Here is a 21,140-nt window from a genome sequence, read left to right as displayed (position 1 = left end):
GCCCTCGGCCCGCCCACGGCCCATAGCACCACGCGCTGTGCCCCATAGCAGCCCCTGCGCCCCATTGCAAATCCCCTGCTGCCCCATAGCACCCCCTGCCCCATAGCAAACTCCCTGCCCCATAGCACCCCCTGCCCCATTGCAACCCCCTCTGCGCCCCATAGCACCCCCTGCCCCATAGCACCCTCTGCCCCATTGCACCCCCTGCCCCATTGCAACCCCCTGCCCCATAGCACCCTCTGCCCCATAGCACCCCCTGCCCCATAGCACCCTCTGCCCCATAGCACCCCCTGCCCCATAGCAGCCCCTGCCCCATAGCACAGACAGAGCCGATTTTCTCCTTTTCTCTTCTTTTCCCCCCAAAAAAAGCAACGGGGGCCCCGCGATGGGGCCGGCCCCGACGCCACTTGTGGGTCCGGCCGTGGGTCCCGCCGTGGGTCTGGCCCTAGACGCCACTTGTGGGTCCCGCCGTGGGTCCCGCCGTGGGGCCGGCCCTAGACGCCCTCCTTGGCCCCACGGAGCTGCCGCAGCTGCAGGACGGTGCCCAGGAGCCACTTGACCTGGATGGGGGGCAGAGGAGGCGGCGCCGTGGGGCTGCCCTAGAGATGTGGGGCAGGGGGGGCCCTATGGGTCCCTATGGGTCCCTATGGGTCTCTCTATGGTCCCTATGGGTCTCCATGGGTCCCTATGGTCCCTATGGGTCTCTATGGGTCCCTATGGGTCTCCATAGGTCCCTATGGGTCTCTCTATGGGTCCCTATGGTCCCCTCTATGGTCCCTATGGTCCCTATGGTCCCTATGGGTCTCTATGGGTCTCTCTATGGGTCTCTATGGGTCCCTATGGGTCCCTATGGGTCCCTATCGTCCCTATGGGTCTCTATGGGTCTCTCTATGGGTCTCTATGGGTCCCTATGGGTCCCTATGGTCCCTATGGGTCCCTATGGGTCCCTATGGGTCTCCATGGGTCCCTATGGGTCCCTATGGTCCCTATGGGTCTCTATGGGTCTCTCTATGGGTCTCTATGGGTCTCTATGGGTCTCTATGGGTCCCTATGGTCTCTATGGGTCCCTATGGGTCTCTATGGGTCCCTATGGTCCCTATGGGTCCCTATGGTCCCTATGTCTCTCTATGGGTCCCTATGGGTCTCTATGGGTCCCTATGGTCCCTATGGGTCCCTATTGGTCCCTATGGTCCCTATGGGTCTCTATGGGTCTCTCTATGGTCTCTATGGGTCTCTATGGGTCTCTATGGGTCCCTATGGGTCTCTATGGTCCCTATGGTCCCCATGGGTCACTCTATGGTCTCTATGGTCCCCATGGTCTCTATAGGTCACTCTATGGGTCACTCTATGGGTCCCAATGTCTCTCTATGGGTCACTCTATGGTCCCCATGGTCCCCATGGTCCCTATGGGTCTCTATGGGTCTCTATGGGTCTCACCTTGCACAGGGTGACGGTCGCGCTGTAGCCGACGCTCAGCAGGAACAGGGTCACTCCATAGGTCCCTATGGGTCCCTATGGTCCCTATGGTCCCTATGGGTCACTCTATGGTCCCCATGGTCCCTATGGGTCCCCATGGTCTCTATGGGTCTCTATGGGTCTCACCTTGCACAGGGTGACGGTCGCGCTGTAGCCGACGCTCAGCAGGAACAGGGAGACGACGGCGCCCAGGGGGGCCCAGGGGCCATCGGGGTCCCCGGCGGCCGCGTCCGGGCAGGGGGTGCCGGGGAGGGAGAGGCCTGGGGGGGAATGGGGACAATGGGGGGAATGGGGGGAATGGGGGGAATGGGGGGAATGGGGGACAATGGGGGTCATGGGGACAATGGGGACAATGGGGACGATGGGGACGATGGGGGGAATGGGGGGAATGGGGACAATGGGGACGATGGGGGGAATGGGGGTCATTGGGGACATGGGGACAATGGGGACAATGGGGGGAATGGGGGACATGGGGACAATGGGGACGATGGGGGGAATGGGGACGATGGGGACAATGGGGGGAATGGGGGACATGGGGGTCATTGGGGACAATGGGGTCAATGGGGACGATGGGGACAATGGGATCAATGGGGTCATGGGGGACAATGGGGGTCATGGGGACATTGGGCACAATGGGGTCAATTGGGGGACATGGGGGGACATGGGGGTCATGGGGACAATGGGGGGACATGGGGACATTGGGGACAATGGGGGACATGGGGACAATGGGGGCAATGGGGACATTGGGGACGATGGGGACAATGGGGGCAATGGGGACAATGGGGTCAATGGGGACAATGGGGGCAATGGGGGGAATGGGGACATTGGGGACATTGGGGACAATCAGGGGACATGGGGACAATGGGGGGACATGGGAGTCATGGGGGACAATGGAGACATTGGGGACAATCGGGGGACATTGGGACATTGGGGACATTGAGGACAATGGGGACAATGGGGACAATGAGATCAATGGGGTCATGGGGGACAATGGGGGTCATGGGGACATTGGGGACATTGGGACATTGGGGACAATGGGGGGACACTGGGGTCATGGGGGACATTGGGGGGTCCCCGTGTCCCTCCCTCTCCCCACGGCCCCGGTGGCGCCTGCAGCCAATGAGGGACCAAGGAAGGAAGTGATGGAGAAGCACCAACCAATCAAGAGCCACCAACAACCACCAACCAATGAACAACCAGCCCGAGCGACCAAGCGACCAACTCAACCGTTGACCGACCAACCAACCAACAACCGAGCAACAACCGAGCAACAACCAACCAACAACCAACCAACAACCGAGCAACAACCAACCAACAACCAAGCCAACGAATCAACAACCAGCCCAACCGACCAACCGACCCATGGAGCAACCAACCCATGGACCAACCGACCCATGGACCAACCGACCCATTGACCAACCCATGGACCAACCAACCCATGGACCAACCGAGTCGTTGACCAACCGACCCATGGACCAACCAACCCATCGACCAACCGACCCATCGACCGACCAACCAACCCACGAACCAACCAACCCATCCCATTAACCAACCCATGGACCAATCAACCACCCATCCAACCGACCCATCCATGGACCAACCAACCCATGGACCAACCGACCCCTGGACCAACCAACCCATGGACCAATCAACCCCTGGACCAACCGACCAACCCCTGGACCAACCGACCAACCCCTGGACCAACCAACCCATGGACCAACCAACCCACGGACCAACCAACCCATGGACCAATCAACGTATGGACCAACCGACCAACCCCTGGACCAACCGACCAACCCATGGACCAACCAACCCATGGACCAACCAACCCACGGACCAACCAACCCACGGACCAACCGACCCATTGACCAACCGACCAACCCATGGACCAATCAACCCATGGACCAAGCGACTCGTTGACCAAGTGACCCATGGACCAACCGACCCATTGACCGACCAACTCATGGACCAACCAACCACCCATCCAACCAACCCATGGACCAACCAACCCATCGACCAACCAACCAACCCATCGAGCAACCGACCCATGGACCAACCGACCCATCAATCAACCAACCACCCATCCAACCAACTCGTGGACCAACCAACCCATGGACCAATCAACAGATCATCCAACCCATCCTTCAACCACCCACCCACCCATCCAACCAACCAAACATCCACCCATTAGAGCAACCAACCATCCAACCAACCGTCCATCCACCCACCCAACCAACCATTCAATCAACCAACCAACCAACCCATCAACCAACTTATAGACCAACCAACCATCCACCCACCCACCCAACCAATAGATCAACCAACCCATCAACCAAACAACTCATCAACCAGCCCATCCACGCAACCAACCCATGGACCAACCAACGCATGGACCAACCGACCCATGGATCAACCGACCCATGGACCAACCGACCCATGGACCAACCAACCCATGGACCAACCGACCCATGGACCAACCAACGCATGGACCAACCAACCCATGGATCAACCAACGCATGGACCAACCGACCCATGGACCAACCAACCCATGGACCAACCGACCCATGGACCAACCAACCCATGGATCAACCAACCCATGGACCAACCGACCCATGGACCAACCAACGCATGGACCAACCAACCCATGGATCAACCGACCCATGGACCAACCGACCCATGGACCAACCAACCCATGGACCAACCGACCCATGGATCAACTGAGCCATGGACCAACCGACCCATGGACCAATCAACAGATCATCCAACCCATCCTTCAACCAACCACCCACCCATCCAATCAACCCACCAACCCATCAACCCATCAACCAACCAACCAACCAACCCACCAACCCATCAATCAAGCAACCCATCAACAACTAACCACCCCATCAACCAATCCACCCACCCACCAACCAACCCACCCATTAAGTAACCCAGCAACCCACCCATCAACCAACCCATCCGCCCATCAACCAACCCATCTACTCAACCAACCCATCCACTCAACCAGCCCATCAACCAACCAACCAACCCATCAACCAACCATCCCATCAACCAACCAACTCATCAACCAACCCATCCATCAACCAACCAACCCACCCATCAACCAACCAACCAACCAACCCATCAACCAACCCACCCACCCATCAACCAACCCACCCATCAACCAACCAACCATCAACCCACCCATCAACCATCCAACCCATCAACCAACCAACCCATCAACCAACCCATCAACCAACCAACCAACCAACCCATCAACCAACCAACCAACCAACCCATCAACCAACCCACCCATCAACCAACCAACCATCAACCAACCCATCAACCATCCAACCCATCAACCAACCAACTCATCAACCAACCCATCAACCAACCAACCAACCAACCCGTCAACCAACCAACCAACCCACCAACCAACCCATCCACTCAACCACCCAACCGTCAACCAACCAACCAACCAACCCACCAACCCAACCAACCAACCAACTCATCCACTCAACCACCCAGCCACTCAACCAACCAACCCATCAACCAACTCATCAACCAACCAACCAACCATCAACCAACCAACTCATCAACCAACCAACTCATCAACCAACCCACCCATCAACCAACCAACCCACCCATCAACCAACCATCAACCATCAACCAACTCATCAACCAACCCATCAACCAACCCATCAACCAACCAACCAACCAACCCATCAACCAACCAACCCATCAACCAACCAACTCATCAACCAACGAACCCATCAACCAACCAACCAACCAACCCATCAACCAACCATCAACCATCAACCAACTCATCAACCAACCCATCCACTCAACCAACCATCAACCAACCAACTCATCAACCAACCAACCATCAACCAACCAACCCATCAACCAACCAACCAACCAACCCATCAACCAACCAACTCATCCACTCAACCAACCATCAACCAACCAACTCATCAACCAACCAACCATCAACCAACCAACTCATCCACTCAACCAACCATCAACCAACCACCAACCACCCAACCCACCCACCGCCCCCCCCCCACCGCCCCGGCGCGCAGACAAGCGACGCGTGGGGCCGTCATCACGGGGGGCTTTATTGCTCGCCACGGGGGCGCCCCCTCTATTTACCGGGGCTCTTCTGCAGCGAGCGCTGGAGCAGCCTCCCCGGCAGGGCCTCGTGGGCCACGACGCACGTGAAGACGTCGCCGCGGTCCCACGCGTCGCGGCCGACCGTTAATTTGCTGTAGATGAAGTGGGCGCCGCGGCCGTCGCGCTGGGGGGCGGTGGTGGCGGCGGCGCCGGCGGCAACGGCCGCGCTGCCCTGGAGCCACTCGACGTCCGCGGCGGCCGGGTGGAACCCGGTGACCAGGCAGGTGAGGTGGACGTTGGGGGAGGCCGACGGGGCCTCGTCCGGGGCCGCCAGGACGAGGACGGAGGGAGCCGAGAGCTTCTCTGGGGGGGGAATGGGGGAGATTGGGGTGAGTGGGGTGGAAATGGGGCGATTTGGGGCGATTTGGGGTGATTGGGGGAGATTGGGGCAATTTGGGGTGAGGAGGGGGAAAATGGGGCAATTGGGGGTGATTATGGGGAGATTGGGGTGATTGGGGGCAATTGGGGCAATTTGGGGTGAGTGGGGGGGATTGGGGTGATTGGGGGTGAGTGGGGGTGATTGGGGGTGATTATGGGGAGATTGGGGGTGATTGGGGGCGATTGGGGCAATTTGGGGGTGATTTGGGGCAATTGGGGGCGATTGGGGGCGATTGGGGCAATTTGGGGTGAGTGGGGGGTGATTGGGGGTGATTGGGGGCGATTTGGGGTGAGTGGGGGTGATTGGGGTGAGGAGGGGGAAAATAGGGCGATTTGGGGGTGATTTGGGGTGATTTGGGGTGATTGGGGTGAGGAGGGGGAAAATGGGGCGATTTGGGGGTGATTTGGGTCGACTGGGGGCGATTGGGGTGAGGAGGGGGAAAATGGGGCAATTTGGGGGTGATTTGGGGCGATTGGGGGTGATTGGGGCAATTTGGGGTGATTGGGGGGGATTGGGGGAGATTGGGGGTGATTGGGGTGATTGGGGTGATTGGGGGCGATTGGGGGCGATTTGGGGTGGTTGGGGGCGATTTGGGGTGATTTGGGGCGATTTGGGGTGATTGGGTGCAGGGAGGGTGAAAATGGGGCAATTTGGGCACAGCGGCCTCCAGGGAGGCCGGTTCGGGGGCATTTGGGGCACAACCACCCCGGGGAGGCCGAATCCGGGTGATTTGGGGCCCAGGGAGGCCGAATCTGGGTGATTTTGGGTCCGGGGAGGCCGAATCCAGGTGATTTTGGCCTCAATTGCCCCCAGGGAGGCCGAATCCGGGTGATTTTAGGAGGCTGAATCCGGGTGATTTTGGGCCCGTGGAGGCCGAATCCGGGTGATTTTAGGAGGCCGAATCTGGGTGATTTTGGGCCCTAGGAGGCCGAATCCGGGTGATTTTGGGTCCGAGGAGGCCGAACCCGGGTGATTTTGGGTCCGAGGAGGCTGAATCTGGGCAATTTGGGGCCAAAGGAGGCCGAATCTGGGCAATTTTGGCCTCAACCGCTCCCAGGGAGGCTGAATCCGGGTATTTTTTGGCCCGTGGAGGCCGAATCTGGGTAATTTTGGGTCCAGAGAGACCGAATCTGGGTATTTTTTGGCCCAGGGAGGCCGAATCCAGGTGATTTAGGGCCCAGGGAGGCCGAATCTGGGTGATTTGGGGTCTGGGGAGGCTGAATCCGGGTGATTTTAGGAGGCCGAATCCGGGTGATTTTGGGCCCTAGGAGGCCGAATCTGGGTATTTTTTGGCCCAGGGTGGCCGAATCTGGGTAATTTTGGGTCCAGAGAGACCAAATCTGGGTATTTTTTGGCCCAGGGAGGCCGAATCCAGGCGCTTTTGGCCTCAACCGCCCCCAGGGAGGCCGAATCCGGGTGATTTTAGGAGGCCGAATCTGGGTATTTTTTGGCCCAGGGAGGCCGAATCCGGGTGAATTAGGGCCCAGGGAGGCCGAATCTGGGTGATTTGGGGTCTGGGGAGGCCGAATCCGGGTGATTTTAGGAGGCCGAATCCGGGTGATTTTGAGCCCAGGGAGGCCGAATCCGGGTATTTTTTGGCCCGTCGAGGCCAAATCCAGGTGATTTTGGGCCCTAGGAGGCCGAATCCGGGTATTTTTTGACCCGTGGAGGCCGAATCCAGGTGATTTTGGGGCCTGAGGAGGCCAAATCTGGGTATTTTTTGGCCCAGGGAGGCTGAATCCGGGTGATTTTAGGAGGCCGAATCCAGGTGATTTTAGGAGGCCGAATCCAGGTGATTTTGGGCCCGCGGAGGCCGAACCCGGGTCTTTTTTGGCCCGCGGAGGCCGAACCCGGGTGATTTTGGGCCCTAGGAGGCCAAATCCAGGCGATTTTGGGCCCTAGGAGGCCGAACCCGGGTCTTTTTTGGCCCGCGGAGGCCGACCCCGGGTCTTTTTTGACCCGCGGAGGCCGCCCCGGGTCTTTTTGGCCCCCCTAGACCCCGATCCCACCCGTTGCCGCCCTCCCGGCCCAGCACCCACCTGGCGGCCTCCGCGCGAGCGAGCGCACGAGCGGCGCGGGCAGCGCGCCGTGGCGCACGGCGCACTCGAAGCGCTCGCCGGCCTCCCAGTCGTCGGCGCCCACGTCGAGCGCGCTGAGCGCCGTGTAGGTGCCGTTGGCGTGGGGCCGCACGCGCAGCGGCGCCGGGCGCAGCGGCCCCGGCCGCTCGCGGCTCCACGTCACCTCCAGGCCGGCCTCGCCGGGGAGGTCGACCACGAGGCAGAGCAGCCGCGCCGAGCGGCGCACGTAGAGCGAGGCCGGGCCGGGGGGGAGGACGAAGGCCGACACGGGGCTGCTGCAGCGGAGCTCGGGGCCTGCGGGGCGGCCATGGCGGCGTCATGGGGGACGCGGGGGGACCCGCCAGGCCCTACGGCCTTGGGGGTCTGGAGACCCTCCGTGTTGGACGTCCCTTCGTCATCGCGAGACTCTCTATGGTTGGACGTCCCTTCCGGGAGCCTTCCAAGACCCTCCATCATTGTAGACCCTCCATCATTGTAGACCCTTCCAAGACCCCTCCAAGACCCATCCAAGACCCTCCCAAGACCCATCCAAGACCCTCCATCGTTGAAGACCCATCCAAGACCCCTCCAAGACCCTTCCAAGACCCTCCATCCTTCCAAGACCTTCTATCATTGGACACCCTCCATCATTGCAAGACCCTCCATCCTTCCAAGACCCTTCCAAGACCCTTCCAAGACCCTCCATCATTGTAGACCCTCCCAAGACCCTCCCAAGACCCTTCCAAGACCCATCCAAGACCCTCCATCACTGCAAGACCCTCCATCATTGTAGACCCTCCATCATTGTAGACCCTCTATCACTGTAGACCCTCCCAAGACCCTTCCAAGACCCATCCAAGACCCTCCATCATTGTAGACCCATCCAAGACCCATCCAAGACCCCTCCAAGACCAATCCAAGACCCATCCAAGACCCTCTATCATTGTAGACCCTCCATCATTGTAGACCCATCCAAGACCCTCCAAGACCCTTCCAAGACCCTCCATCATTGTAGACCCATCCAAGACCCTTCTGAGACCCATCCAAGCCCCTCCCAGGACCCCTCCAAGCCCACCCGAGCCCCCCGTCGCGCACCCCACCTGGGCAGAACCGCGCGTGCTCCTCCACGACGGCGCCGCTCCCGGGGTGCTCCGCGCGGCACGTGTAGACCCGGCCGCGCGTCCACTCGTCCCGCGACACGTTGGCCCTCCCGGCGGCCGCGAACGTCCCGGCGCCGTCCGCGCGCCGGGGCCCGTCCAGGGCGTCCATGGGGAGCAGCCCGGGCGCCCCGTCCACCAGCCACTCCATGGCCAGCGGCGCCGGCGCGAAGCCGCCGGCCTCGCAGAGCAGCTCGACGGAGCCGCCGGCGCCGCACGCGGGGGAGTGCAGGACGCGGAGCCACGGGGGGGACGCGGCGCCCGGGGGGCACGCTGAGGCGGGGAGAAAATACCCCGTTTGCACCCGTTTGGCACCGTTTTCCCCATTTGGTGCCGTTTTTGCATCAATTTTGCTCATTTTGCACCAATTTTGCACCATTTTTGCACCAATTTTCCCAATTTTGCCCCATTTTGCACCCATTTTCCCCATTTTGCATCGATTTTGCATTGATTTTTCCCCATTTTGCATCGATTTTGCACCGACTTTTCCCCATTTTGCATCGATTTTGCATTGATTTTTCCCCGTTTTGCATTGATTTTGCAGCATTTTGCATCGATTTTTCCCCATTTTGCATCGATTTTGCCCCGTTTTTGCCCCGTTTTTGCCCCATTTTGCATCGATTTTGCAACGATTTTTCCCCATTTTGCACTGTCTTTGCACTGTTTTGCATCGATTTTTTCCCCATTCTGCATCGATTATGTACTGTTTTTGCCCCATTTTGCACCGTTTTTGCACTGTTTTGCATTGATTTTTTCCCCATTTTGCATCGATTTTGCACTGTTTTTGCCCCATTTTTGCCCCATTTTGCCCCATTTTGCACGAATTTTTCCCCATTTTGCATCGATTTTGCACCCATTTTGCACCCTTTCCCCCCCTTTTTCCCCATTTTGCATGGTTTTTGCCCCATTTTGCACCCTTTTCCCCATTTTTCCCCGTTTTTGCCCCATTTTGCAGCAGCTCGACGGAGCCGCCGGCGCCGCACGCGGGGGAGTGCAGGACGCGGAGCCACGGGGGGGACGCGGCGCCCGGGGGGCACGCTGAAACGGGGTGAGAAATGACCCGTTTGAGCCCGTTTCAGACCACTTTGCACCGTTTTCCCCATTTTGCACCGTTTTTGCATCAATTTTGCTCATTTTGCACCAATTTTGCACCATTTTTGCACCAATTTTCCCAATTTTGCACCATTTTCCACCCATTTTCCCCATTTTGCATCAATTTTGCATCGATTTTTCCCCATTTTGCATCGATTTTGCAGCATTTTGCATCGATTTTTCCCCATTTTGCATCGATTTTGCCCCGTTTTTGCCCCATTTTGCACCATTTTGCACCGTTTTTGGCACTGTTTTTCATCGATTTTTTTCCCCATTTTGCATCGATTTTGTACTGTTCTTGCCCCATTTTACCCCATTTTGCACCGATTTTGCACAATTTTGCCCCATTTTGCACGAATTTTTCCCCATTTTGCATCGATTTTGCACCCATTTTGCACCCTTTCCACCCCTTTTTCCCCATTTTTCCCCGTTTTTGCCCCATTTTGCAGCAGCTCGACGGAGCCGCCGGCGCCGCACGCGGGGGAGTGCAGGACGCGGAGCCACGGGGGGGACGCGGCGCCCGGGGGGCACGCTGAAACGGGGAGAAAATACCCCGTTTGCACCCGTTTTGTACCGTTTTGTACCGTTTTCCCCATTTTGTGCCGTTTTTGCGCCGGTTTTGCCCCATCTTGTGCCGTTTTTGGACCATTTTGCCCCATTTTTGCACCGTTTTGGCACCGTTTTGCGTCGATTTTGCACCATTTTTGCCCCATTTTGCACCATTTAGCATAGTTTTTCCCCCATTTTGCAGCGATTTTCCCCCATTTTGCAGCGATTTTTCCCCATTTAGCACCATTTTCGCCCCATTTTGCACCATTTGGAATCGATCTTTCCCCATTTTGCACTGTTTTTGCACTGTTTTACATCGATTTTCCCCGTTTTTTTCCCCCGTTTTTGCCCCATTTTGCACCATTTTTGCACCGAATTTGCACCGTTTTTGCCCCAATTTTGCACCGTTTTCGCCCCATTTTGCACTAATTTTTCCCCATTTTGCACCGATTTTGCACAATTTTGCCCCATTTTGCACGATTTTTTCCCCATTTTGCATGGTTTTTGCCCCATTTTGCACCCTTTTCCCCATTTTTCCCCGTTTTTGCCCCATTTTGCAGCAGCTCCACGGAGCCGCCGGCGCCGCACGCGGGGGAGTGCAGGACGCGGAGCCACGGGGGGGACGCGGCGCCCGGGGGGCACGCTGAAACGGGGTGAGAAATGACCCGCTTGAGCCCGTTTGGCACCGTTTTGTACCGTTTTGTACCGTTTTGCACCGTTTTTCCCCATTTTGTGCCGTTTTGGCACCGTTTTTGCCCATTTTGGCACCGTTTTTGCCCATTTTGCACCATTTTTGCACCGAATTTGCACCAGTTTTGCCCCATTTTGCACCGTTTTTGCCCCAATTTTGCACCGTTTTGCACCGTTTTCGCCCCATTTTCCCCATTTTTCCCCATTTTGCATCGTTTTTCCCCCGTTTTTCCCTATTTTGCACCGTTTTTGCCCCATTTTGCCCCATTTTGCATCGATTTTGCCCCATTTTGCACCGATTTTCCCCATTTTGCATCGCTTTGGCACTGATTTTGCATCCTTTTCTCCCGTTTTTCCCCATTTTGCACCGTTTTTTCCCCATTTTGCACTCTTGGCCCATTTGGGCCCATTTGGACCAATTTGGACCAATTTAGGCCAATTAGGGCCAAATGTGGGCAAAACATCCCACCCCTTCCTGTCTGCAAAAACAGCCCAATTTGGGCCCATTTGAGCCCATTTGGCTCAATTCGGGCCAATTTGGACCAATTCGGGTCAATTTCAGCCAATTTCGGCCAAATTCGGGCCAAATTGGGGCCAAACGTCCCACCCCTTCCTTCTTGCAAAAACAGCCCAATTTGGGCCCATTTGGGCCCATTCGGGCCAATTTGGACCAATTCTGGCCAATTTGGACCAATTCGGGCCAATTCGGGCCAATTTGGGCCAAACATCCCACCCCTTCCTTCTTGCACAAACAGCCCAATTTGGGCCCATGTGAGCCCATTTGGACCAATTTGGACCTATTCGGACCAATTCAGGCCAATCTGGGCCAATTCGGGCCAAACATCCCACCCCTTCCTTTTTGCAAAAACAGCCCAATTTGAGCCCATTCGGGCCCATTTGGGCCCATTTGGACCAATTTGGGCCAATTCGGGCCAATTTGGGCCAATTTGGGCAAAACATCCCACCCCTTCCTGTTTGCAAAAACAGCCCTGTTTGGGCCAATTTGAGCCCATGTGAGCCCATTTGGGCCCATTCGGACCAATCTGGACCAATTTGGGCCAATTTGGACCCATTTGGACCAATTCAGGCCAATTTGGGCCAATTCGGGCCAAATGTCCCACCCCTTCCTTCTTGCAAAAACAGCCCAATTTGGACCAAATTTGGACCAATTCGGACCCATTTGGACCAATTTGGACCAATTCTGACCAATTCGGGCCAATCCGGGCCAAATTTGGCCCCGTTTCGGCCCCGTTCCCGCCCCCCGTCGCCCTCTCACCTGTGACGACGGCGGCCGGGCCGCTCTGCCCCACGGCGCAGCGGAAGCTCCGCCCCCCGGCTCCGCGGGGCGGGCGCAGGAGGCTGCTGATTCGCAGGGCGCCCGTGACGTCATGGCCAATGACGTCACTGGTGACGTCATCGAGGGCGGCGCCCGTGGCCTCGTCCCGCCACGCGATGGGCGGGGCCGCCGCGAACGGGCCAATCACGAGGCAGCCCAGGGCGTCGGCCCCCGCCCCCGCAGCAGGGGCTGAGCGGGAACACGGAGGGGGCGGGGCCTGGGGGGGAGGGAGGGAGGGGCGTCAATGGGGGGACCCATGGGGAGACCCCGCCCCATAGAGGGGGAGGAGCCTCCTGCCCCATAGAAGGGGAGGAGCCCCATAGAAGAGGGAGGAGCCTCCTGCCCCATAGAACAGGAGGGGCCCCATAGAAGAGGGAGGAGCCCCATAGAATGGGGAGGAGCCTCCTGCCCCATAGAATGGGGAGGGGCCTCCTGCCCCATAGAAGGGGGAGGGGCCTCCTGCCCCATAGAACAGGGAGGGGCCCCATAGAAGAGGGAGGAGCCCCATAGAAGGGGGAGGAGCCTCCTGCCCCATAGAATGGGGAGGGGCCTCCTGCCCCATAGAACAGGAAGGGGCCCCATAGAAGAGGGAGGAGCCCCATAGAATGGGGAGGAGCTTGAGAGGAGCCCCCTGCCCCATAGAATGGGGAGGGGCCTCCTGCCCCATAGAAAAAGGAGGAGCCCCATAGAAAAGGGAGGAGCCTCCTGCCCCATAGAAGGGGGAGGGGCCTCCTGCCCCATAGAACAGGAGGAGCCCCATAGAATGGGGAGGAGCCTGAGAGGAGCCCCCTGCCCCATAGAAAAGGGAGGAGCCTCCTTCCCCATAGAATGGGGAGGAGCCCCATAGAAGGGGGAGGAGCTTGAGAGGACCCCCCTGCCCCATAGAATGAGGAGGGGCCCCATAGAAAGGAGAGGAGCCCCATAGAATGGGGAGGAGCCTCCTGCCCCATAGAACAGGGCGGACCCATAGAGAAGCCTCCTGCCCCATAGCGGAGGGGAGCCCCATAGAAGGGGGAGGAGCCTGAGAGGAGCCCCCTGCCCCACAGTTCTCACGGCTACTTGGGGGGCAGCTCCGTGGGGCAGGGGGGATCTGTGGGGCTGGAAGGGATCTATGGGGCTGGAAGGGATCTATGGGGCAGGGGGATCTATGGGGCAGGGGGGATCTGTGGGGCTGGAAGGGATCTATGGGGCAGGGGGAGCTGTGGGGCAGGGGGAGCTGTGGGGCAGGGGGGATCTATGGGGCAGGGGGATCTATGGGGCAGGGGGAGCTGTGGGGCTGGAAGGGATCTATGGGGCAGGGGGATCTATGGGGCAGGGGGAGCTGTGGGGCTGGGCCTGGCGGCTGCTGCCCCATAGCCCCCCCCCCAGCCCCATGGTGCTGCCCCACGGCTGCCTCCTGCCCCATAGACCCTGCCCCACATCTACTGCCTAACCCACAGCTCCCTGCCCCATAGCTACCTGCCCCATAGCTCCCGTCAGCCCCATAGCTACCTGCCCCATAGCTCCCTTCAGCCCCATAGCTCCCCTCAGCCCCATAGCTACCCGTAGCCCCACAGCTCACCGCCAGCCCCATAGCTCCCCATAGCTCCCCTAGCCCCATAGCTCCTCTCCAGCCCCCATAGCTACCCCTGGCCCCACAGCTCCCAGCCCCATAGCTCTCCCCAGCCCCATAGCTTCTCTCCAGCCCTATAGCTAGCCCTAGCCCCACAGCTTCCAGCCCCATAGCTCCCCTAGCCCCATAGCTACCTCCAGCCCCATAGCTACTCCCTAACCCCACAGCTACCAGCCCCATAGCTCCCCATAGCTCTCCCTAGCCCCATAGCTCCCCTAGCCCCATATCTCCCCCAGCCCCATAGCTCCCCTAGCCCCATAGCTCCCCATAGCTCTCCTAGCCCCATAGCTCCCCCAGCCCCATAGCTCCCCCAGCCCCATAGCTCCCAGCCCCATTAGCTCCTCTCCAGCCCCATAGCTACTCCCTATCCCTACAGCTCCCAGCCCCATAGCTACCCCCAGCCCCATAGCTCTCCCAGCCCCATAGCTACTCCTAACCCCACAGCTACCAGCCCCATAGCTCCCCATAGCTCCCCCAGCCCCATAGCCCCCCCCCAGCCCCATAGCTCCCCTAGCCCCATAGATCTCCCCAGCCCCATAGCTCTCCTCAGCCCCATAGCTCCCCTCCAGCCCCATAGATCTCCCCAGCCCCATAGCTCCCCTAGCCCCATAGCTCCCCATAGCTCCCCCAGCCCCATAGCTCCCCCAGCCCCATAGCTCTCCCCAGCCCCATAGCTCCCCCAGCCCCATAGATCTCCCCAGCCCCATAGCTCCCCAGCCCCATAGCTCCCATAGCCCATAGCTCCTCTAGTCCCATAGCTCCCCTAGCCCCATAGCTCCCCATAGCTACTCCCTAACCCCACAGCTACCAGCCCCATAGCTCCCCATAGCTCCCCATAGCTCCCCTAGCCCCATAGCTCCCTATAGCTCCCCTAGCCCCATAGATCTCCCCAGCCCATAGATCTCCCCAGCCCCATAGCTCCCCATAGCTCCCCCAGCCCCATAGCTCCCCCAGCCCCATAGCTCCCCTAGCCCCATAGCTCCCCATAGCTCCCCATAGCTCCCCCAGCCCCATAGCTCTCCCCAGCCCCATAGCTCTCCCCAGCCCCATAGCTCCCCTAGCCCCATAGCTCTCCCTAGCCCCATAGCTCCCCATAGCTCCCCTAGCCCCATAGCTCTCCCTAGCCCCATAGCTCCCCATAGCTCCCCTAGCCCCATAGCTCTCCCTAGCCCCATAGCTCCCCATAGCTCCCCTAGCCCCATAGCTCTCCCTAGCCCCATATCTCCCCATAGCTCCCCATAGCCCCCCCAGCCCCACGGCTGCCCCACAGCTCCCAGCCCCACAGGTCCCCCCAGCCCCTCTCACCTCCGGCCTCCCCGCGGCTCAGATTTGGGGCCAAAACGAGAGATTTTGGGGCCTTTCCGGAGACTCGGGGGCCATTTTGGCCCTTTTGGACCCATATTGGAGGCCCTTGCCCCAGTTTTGGGGTCAATTCCGGCAGTTTTGGGTCATTTCTGGAGCCATTTGGAGGAGATTTGGGGTCCATTATGGAGCTTTCGGGTCACTCTAGGGCCACGTTGGCGATTTTGGGTCAAAAAGGGGCGTTTTTGGGTCCAGGTGGGAGATTCCGGGCTCCATTTTGGAGATTTTGGGCTCCCCGGCCAAGATTTGGGTCCAAATTTGGACATTTGGGGCCATGACGCTGCTTTTGGGGCCAAACCTGGAGATTCTGGGTCCATCCCGGTCCTTTTGGGTCCATTCTCGAAGAATTTGGGTCCGTGATGGAGATTCGAGGTCGATGCTGGAGAAATTGGCTCCGCGAAGGAGTTTTTGGGTCCATTTATGGGGATTTTGGGTCTATGAAGGAGATTTGGGGTCAATGTTGGAGAATTTGGGTCCGTGATGGAGATTCTGGGTCCATTTATAGAGATTTTGGGTCTGCGAAAGAGATTTGGGGTCGATGCTGGAGAATTTGGTTCCACAAAGGAGATTCTGGGTCCATTTACGGAGATTTTGGGTCCATGAAGGAGATTTGGGGTCAATGTTGGAGAATTTGGGTTGAAACTGGAGAATTTGGGTCCATTCATGAAGTTTCTGGGTTCATTCCTGGAGATTTTGGGTCCACGAAGGAGATTTGGGGTCAATGTTGGAGAATTTGGGTCCGTGATGGAGATTCTGGGTCCATTCATGGAGATTTTTGGGTCGATGCTGGAGAATTTGGGGCCATTCATGGAGATTTTGGGTCAATCTTGGAGAATTTGGGTCCCTGATGGAGATTCTGGGTCCATTCATGGAGATTTTGGGTCCGTGAAGGAGATTTGGGGCCGATGCTGGAGAATTTGGGTCCATAATGGAGATTTTTGGGTCCATGAAGGAGATCTGGGGTCGATGCTGGAGAATTTGGGTCCATAATGGAGATTTTTGGGTCCGTGAAGGAGATCCGGGGTCGATGCTGGAGAATTTGGGTCCATTCATGGAGTTTTTGGGTCCATCCTGGAGGTTCCGGCTCCACGACGGAGCCCTTGGGTCCCTGGTGAAGATTTGGGGCCAAAACTGGAGCTTTTGGGGCCGCTGCCGGGCGCCAAATGGCTCCTTTCTGAGCCGAGACCTGGAGGACGCCGAAAAGGCCAAAAAAAGGGTGAGAAAAACCCGAAAAAAACCCAAAAAAGCCTCTGCTGGGGCGGGTGGAAAATTGGCTAAAATTGGCCTGGAGAAACCAGCGACTTCCTGAGAAACGGGCCCGAAACGGCCCCGTTCTGCCTGAACGGCCCCAAAACGGCGCCGCGTCCTGACCCGCGCGCGCGAGGCGACCAATGAGCGGCCGATAAGGGACCGATAAGCGATCGATAAGCGATCGATAAGCGATCGATAAGCGATCGATAAGTGATCGATAAGCGATCGATAAGTGACCAATAGGCAGCCAATAAGGGACCGATAAGCGATCAATAAGTGATCAATAAGCAATCGATAAGTGACCAATAGGCAGCCAATAAGGGACCGATAAGCGGCCAATAAGTGATCAATAAGCGACCAATAAGCGGCCAATTAGCGGCCAATAGGTGATCAATAAGCGATTGATAAGTGACCAATAGGCAGCCAATAAGCAGCCAATAAGGGACCAATAAGCAGCCAATAAGGGACCGATAAGCGGCCAATAAGTGATCAATAAGTGGCCAATTAGTGGCCAATAAGTGGCCAATAAGTGGCCAATAAGCGATCAATAAGTGTCCAATAAATGATCAATAAGTGGCCAATAAGAAGCGACCAATAAGCAACCAATAAGTGACCGATAAGCAGCCAATAAGTGACCAATAAGTGATCAATAAGCAACCAATAAGCATCCAATTAGCGGCCAATAAGCGACCAATAAGCGGTCAATAAGTGATCAATAAGCAACCAATCAGCGGCCAATTAGCGGCCAATAAATGGCCAATTAGCGGCCAATAAGCGACCTATAAGTGATCAATAAGCGACCGATGAGTGATAAATAAGTGACCGATAAGTGATCAATAAGTGATCGATAAGCGGCCAATAAGTGACCGATAAGAGGCCAATAAGTGACCAATAAGCAGCCAATAAGTGACCGATAAGTGACCAATAAGCGGCCAATTAGCGACCGATAAGTGACCAATAAGTGACCGATAAGCAGCCAATAAGTGCCCAATAAGCGGCCAATTAGCAGCCAATTAGCGGCCAATAAGTGATCAATAAGTGATCAATGATGACCAATAAGCGACAAATAAGCAACCAATAAGTGGCCAATAAATGACCAATAAGCGGCCGATAAACGGCCAATAAGTGGCCAATAAGCGATCAATAAGTGACCGATAAGTGACCAATAAGCGATCAATAAGGGACCAATAAGTGGCCAATAAGTGATCGATAAGTGACCGATAAGTGACCAATAAGGGACCAATAAGTGACCAATAAGTGACCGATAAGTGGCCGATAAGCGGCCAATAAGCGATCGCCAAGCGCCGGCGTTGATGGCGGCCACGATCAATAACCAATAGGATCGATCAATGGCCCATTAATTAATAGAGAAACGCCCAATAAAATCGGATCGATAACCAATAAAATCAATAATTGATACAATCAATAATCAATAATCAATAATTAATAATCAATAATCAACAATCAATAATCAATAGGAACGCTAATCGCTCGGCCAATCCATCGATCCGGGCGCGATGGAGAGGGCGGCCGCTTCCCACCTCTTGTTTCGCGGCGCGTGGCGTCTCGGCGGCCCCAAAACGGGCGTTTTTCAGCCCAAAACGGGCCCGGGGGCTGAAAAACGAGAAAGAATGGGTCAATTTGGGCGATTTTTGCCCCGTTTCGCGCGCCGGAAATCACCGTTTTTCTCTTGCAGGTCTCGGCCATGACGGTCATGAAGAAGGACCCGGTGGTGCCACCTCGACGCTGGTTTGGGTCATTGGGGTCATTGGGGACATTGGGGACGTTGGGGACGCGTTGGGGACCCTCGGGGGCGCCGAAACCCCCCGGAAGGGCCAAAAAACGGCTCTTTTGGGGCAAAATAACCCCATTTTGGGGTTTTTGGGCCGCGACGCCCGTTTTGGAGCCGCGTTGGCCCTCGAGACGCGATTCCGAAGCCGTTTTGGTGGTCGATGTCGCGACGCGCGGGCTCGTCGTGCTCGTAGGGCTCGTTTTTGGGCCAAAATCGTGATTTTTGAGCTCGAGCTGTGCTCGTAGTGCTCATTTTTGGGCCAAAATCGTGATTTTTGAGCTCGAACCACGCTCGTAGTGCTGATTTTTGAGCCAAAATCGTGATTTTTGAGCTCAAACCATGCTCGTAGTGCTCATTTTTGAGCCAAGATCCCGACGTTTGAGCTCGAGCCGCGCTCATAGTGCTCATTTTTGAACCAAAATCGTGATTTTTGAGCTCAAGCTGTGCTCATAGTGCTCATTTTTGAGCCAAGATCGCGATTTTTGAGCTCGAATCACGCTCCTACTGCTCATTTTTGAGCCAAAATCGTGACTTTTGAGCTCAAGTGGTGCTCATAGTGCTCATTTTTGGGCCGAGATCGTGATTTTTGAGCTCAAGCTGTGCTCATAGTGCTCATTTTTGAGCCAAAATCGCGACGTTTGAGCTCGAACCACACTCGTAGTGCTCATTTTTGAGCCAAAATCGTGATTTTTGAGCTCAAGCTGTGCTCATAGTGCTCATTTTTGGGCCAAAATCGTGATTTTTGAGCTCGAACCACGCTCGTAGTGCTCATTTTTGGGCCAAAATCGTGATTTTTGAGCTCAAGCTGTGCTCATAGTGCTCATTTTTGAGCCAGGATCACGACATTTGAGCTCGAACCATGCTCATAGTGCTCATTTTTGAGCCAAAATCGTGACGTTTGAGCTCAAGCTGTGCTCATAGTGCTCATTTTTGAGCCAAAATCGTGATTTTTGAGCTTGAACCATGCTCATAGTGCTCATTTTTGAGCCAAAATCGTGACGTTTGAGCTCAAGCTGTGCTCATAGTGCTCATTTTTGAGCCAAGATCGCGACGTTTGAGCTCAAACCACACTCGTTGTGCTCATTTTTGAGCCGAGATCATGATTTTGGAGCTCAAACCACGCTCATAGTGCTCATTTTTGAGCCAAAATCGTGATTTTTGAGCTCAAGCTGTGCTCATAATGCTCCTTATTGAGCCAAGATCGTGATTTTTGAGCTCGAACCGTGCTCGTAGTGCTCATTTTTGAGCCAAAATCGGGATTTTTGAGCTCAAGCTGTGCTCATAGTGCTCATTTTTGAGCCAAAATCGCGACGTTTGAGCTCAAACCACACTCGTAGCGCTCATTTTTGAGCCAAGATCGTGATTTTTGAGCTCAAACCACGCTCATAGTGCTCGTTTTTGAGCCAAAATCACGACGCTCGAGCTCGAACCGAGCTCGTACTGCTCATTTCCGAGCCGACCTCGCGTTCCTCGTGCTCGAGCAGTGCTCATAGGGCTCCTTATTGAGCCGAGCTCGCGATGCCCATGCTCAACCCGAGCTCATAGTGCTCGTTTTCAAGCCGAGCTCACGATGTTTGAGCTCGAGCAGTGCTCGTAGGGCTCCTTATGGAGCCGAGCTCACGATGCTCGTGCTTGAGCCGAGCTCATAGTGCTCATTTTTGAGCCGAGCTCATGATGTTTGAGCTCGAGCGGTGCTCATAGGGCTCCTTATCAAGCTGAGCTCACGATGCTCGTGCTCGAGCCGCACTCGTAGTGCTCATTTTCGAGCTGACCTCGCGTTCCTCGTGCTTGAGCCGAGCTCATAGGGCTCCTTATCGAGCCGAGCTCGCGATGCCCATGCTCAAGCGGTGCTCATAGTGCTCGTTTTCAAGCCGAGCTCACGATGTTTGAGCTCGAGCGGTGCTCATAGGGCTCCTTATGGAGCCGAGCTCACGATGCTCGTGCTTGAGCCGAGCTCATAGTGCTCATTTTTGAGCTGAGCTCATGATGTTTGAGCTCGAGCCGTGCTCATAGTGCTCATTTCCAAGCCGAGCTAGCGATGCTCAAGCTCGAGCCGAGCTCATAGAGCTCCTTATTGAGCCGAGCTCATGATACTCGTGCTCATAGGGCTCGCAAAGCCCTTGTTTGAGCCAAGATCATGATGCTTGAGCTCAAGCTGAGCTCATAGAGCTCCTTATCGAGCCGAGCTCATGATGCCCGAGCTCAAGCTGAGCTCATAGAGCTCCTTATCAA

General features: G+C 56.6%; 1 gene segment (V, D, J or C); it reads right to left on the bottom strand.

The window, feature by feature from the left end:
- Positions 1-5,602: 5,602 nt before the first annotated feature.
- On the bottom strand, positions 5,603-19,307 carry LOC148592480 (Ig gamma chain C region-like). The segment is given in 6 exon segments: positions 5,603-5,934; positions 8,050-8,382; positions 9,168-9,497; positions 12,832-13,108; positions 18,658-18,730; positions 19,042-19,307. Coding segments are annotated over 6 exon segments (1,611 nt in total).
- Between the last annotated feature and the right edge of the window lie 1,833 nt (positions 19,308-21,140).

The sequence above is a fragment of the Tinamus guttatus genome, unplaced genomic scaffold (assembly GCF_059628265.1).
Source record: "Tinamus guttatus ecotype Peru unplaced genomic scaffold, ASM5962826v1 Tinamus_guttatus_pri_ptg000581l, whole genome shotgun sequence".
NCBI classification, from domain to species: Eukaryota; Metazoa; Chordata; class Aves; order Tinamiformes; family Tinamidae; genus Tinamus; species Tinamus guttatus.
The sequence above is the reverse complement of the archived record's forward strand: the minus strand, read 5'-3'. Positions and strand labels throughout refer to the sequence as shown.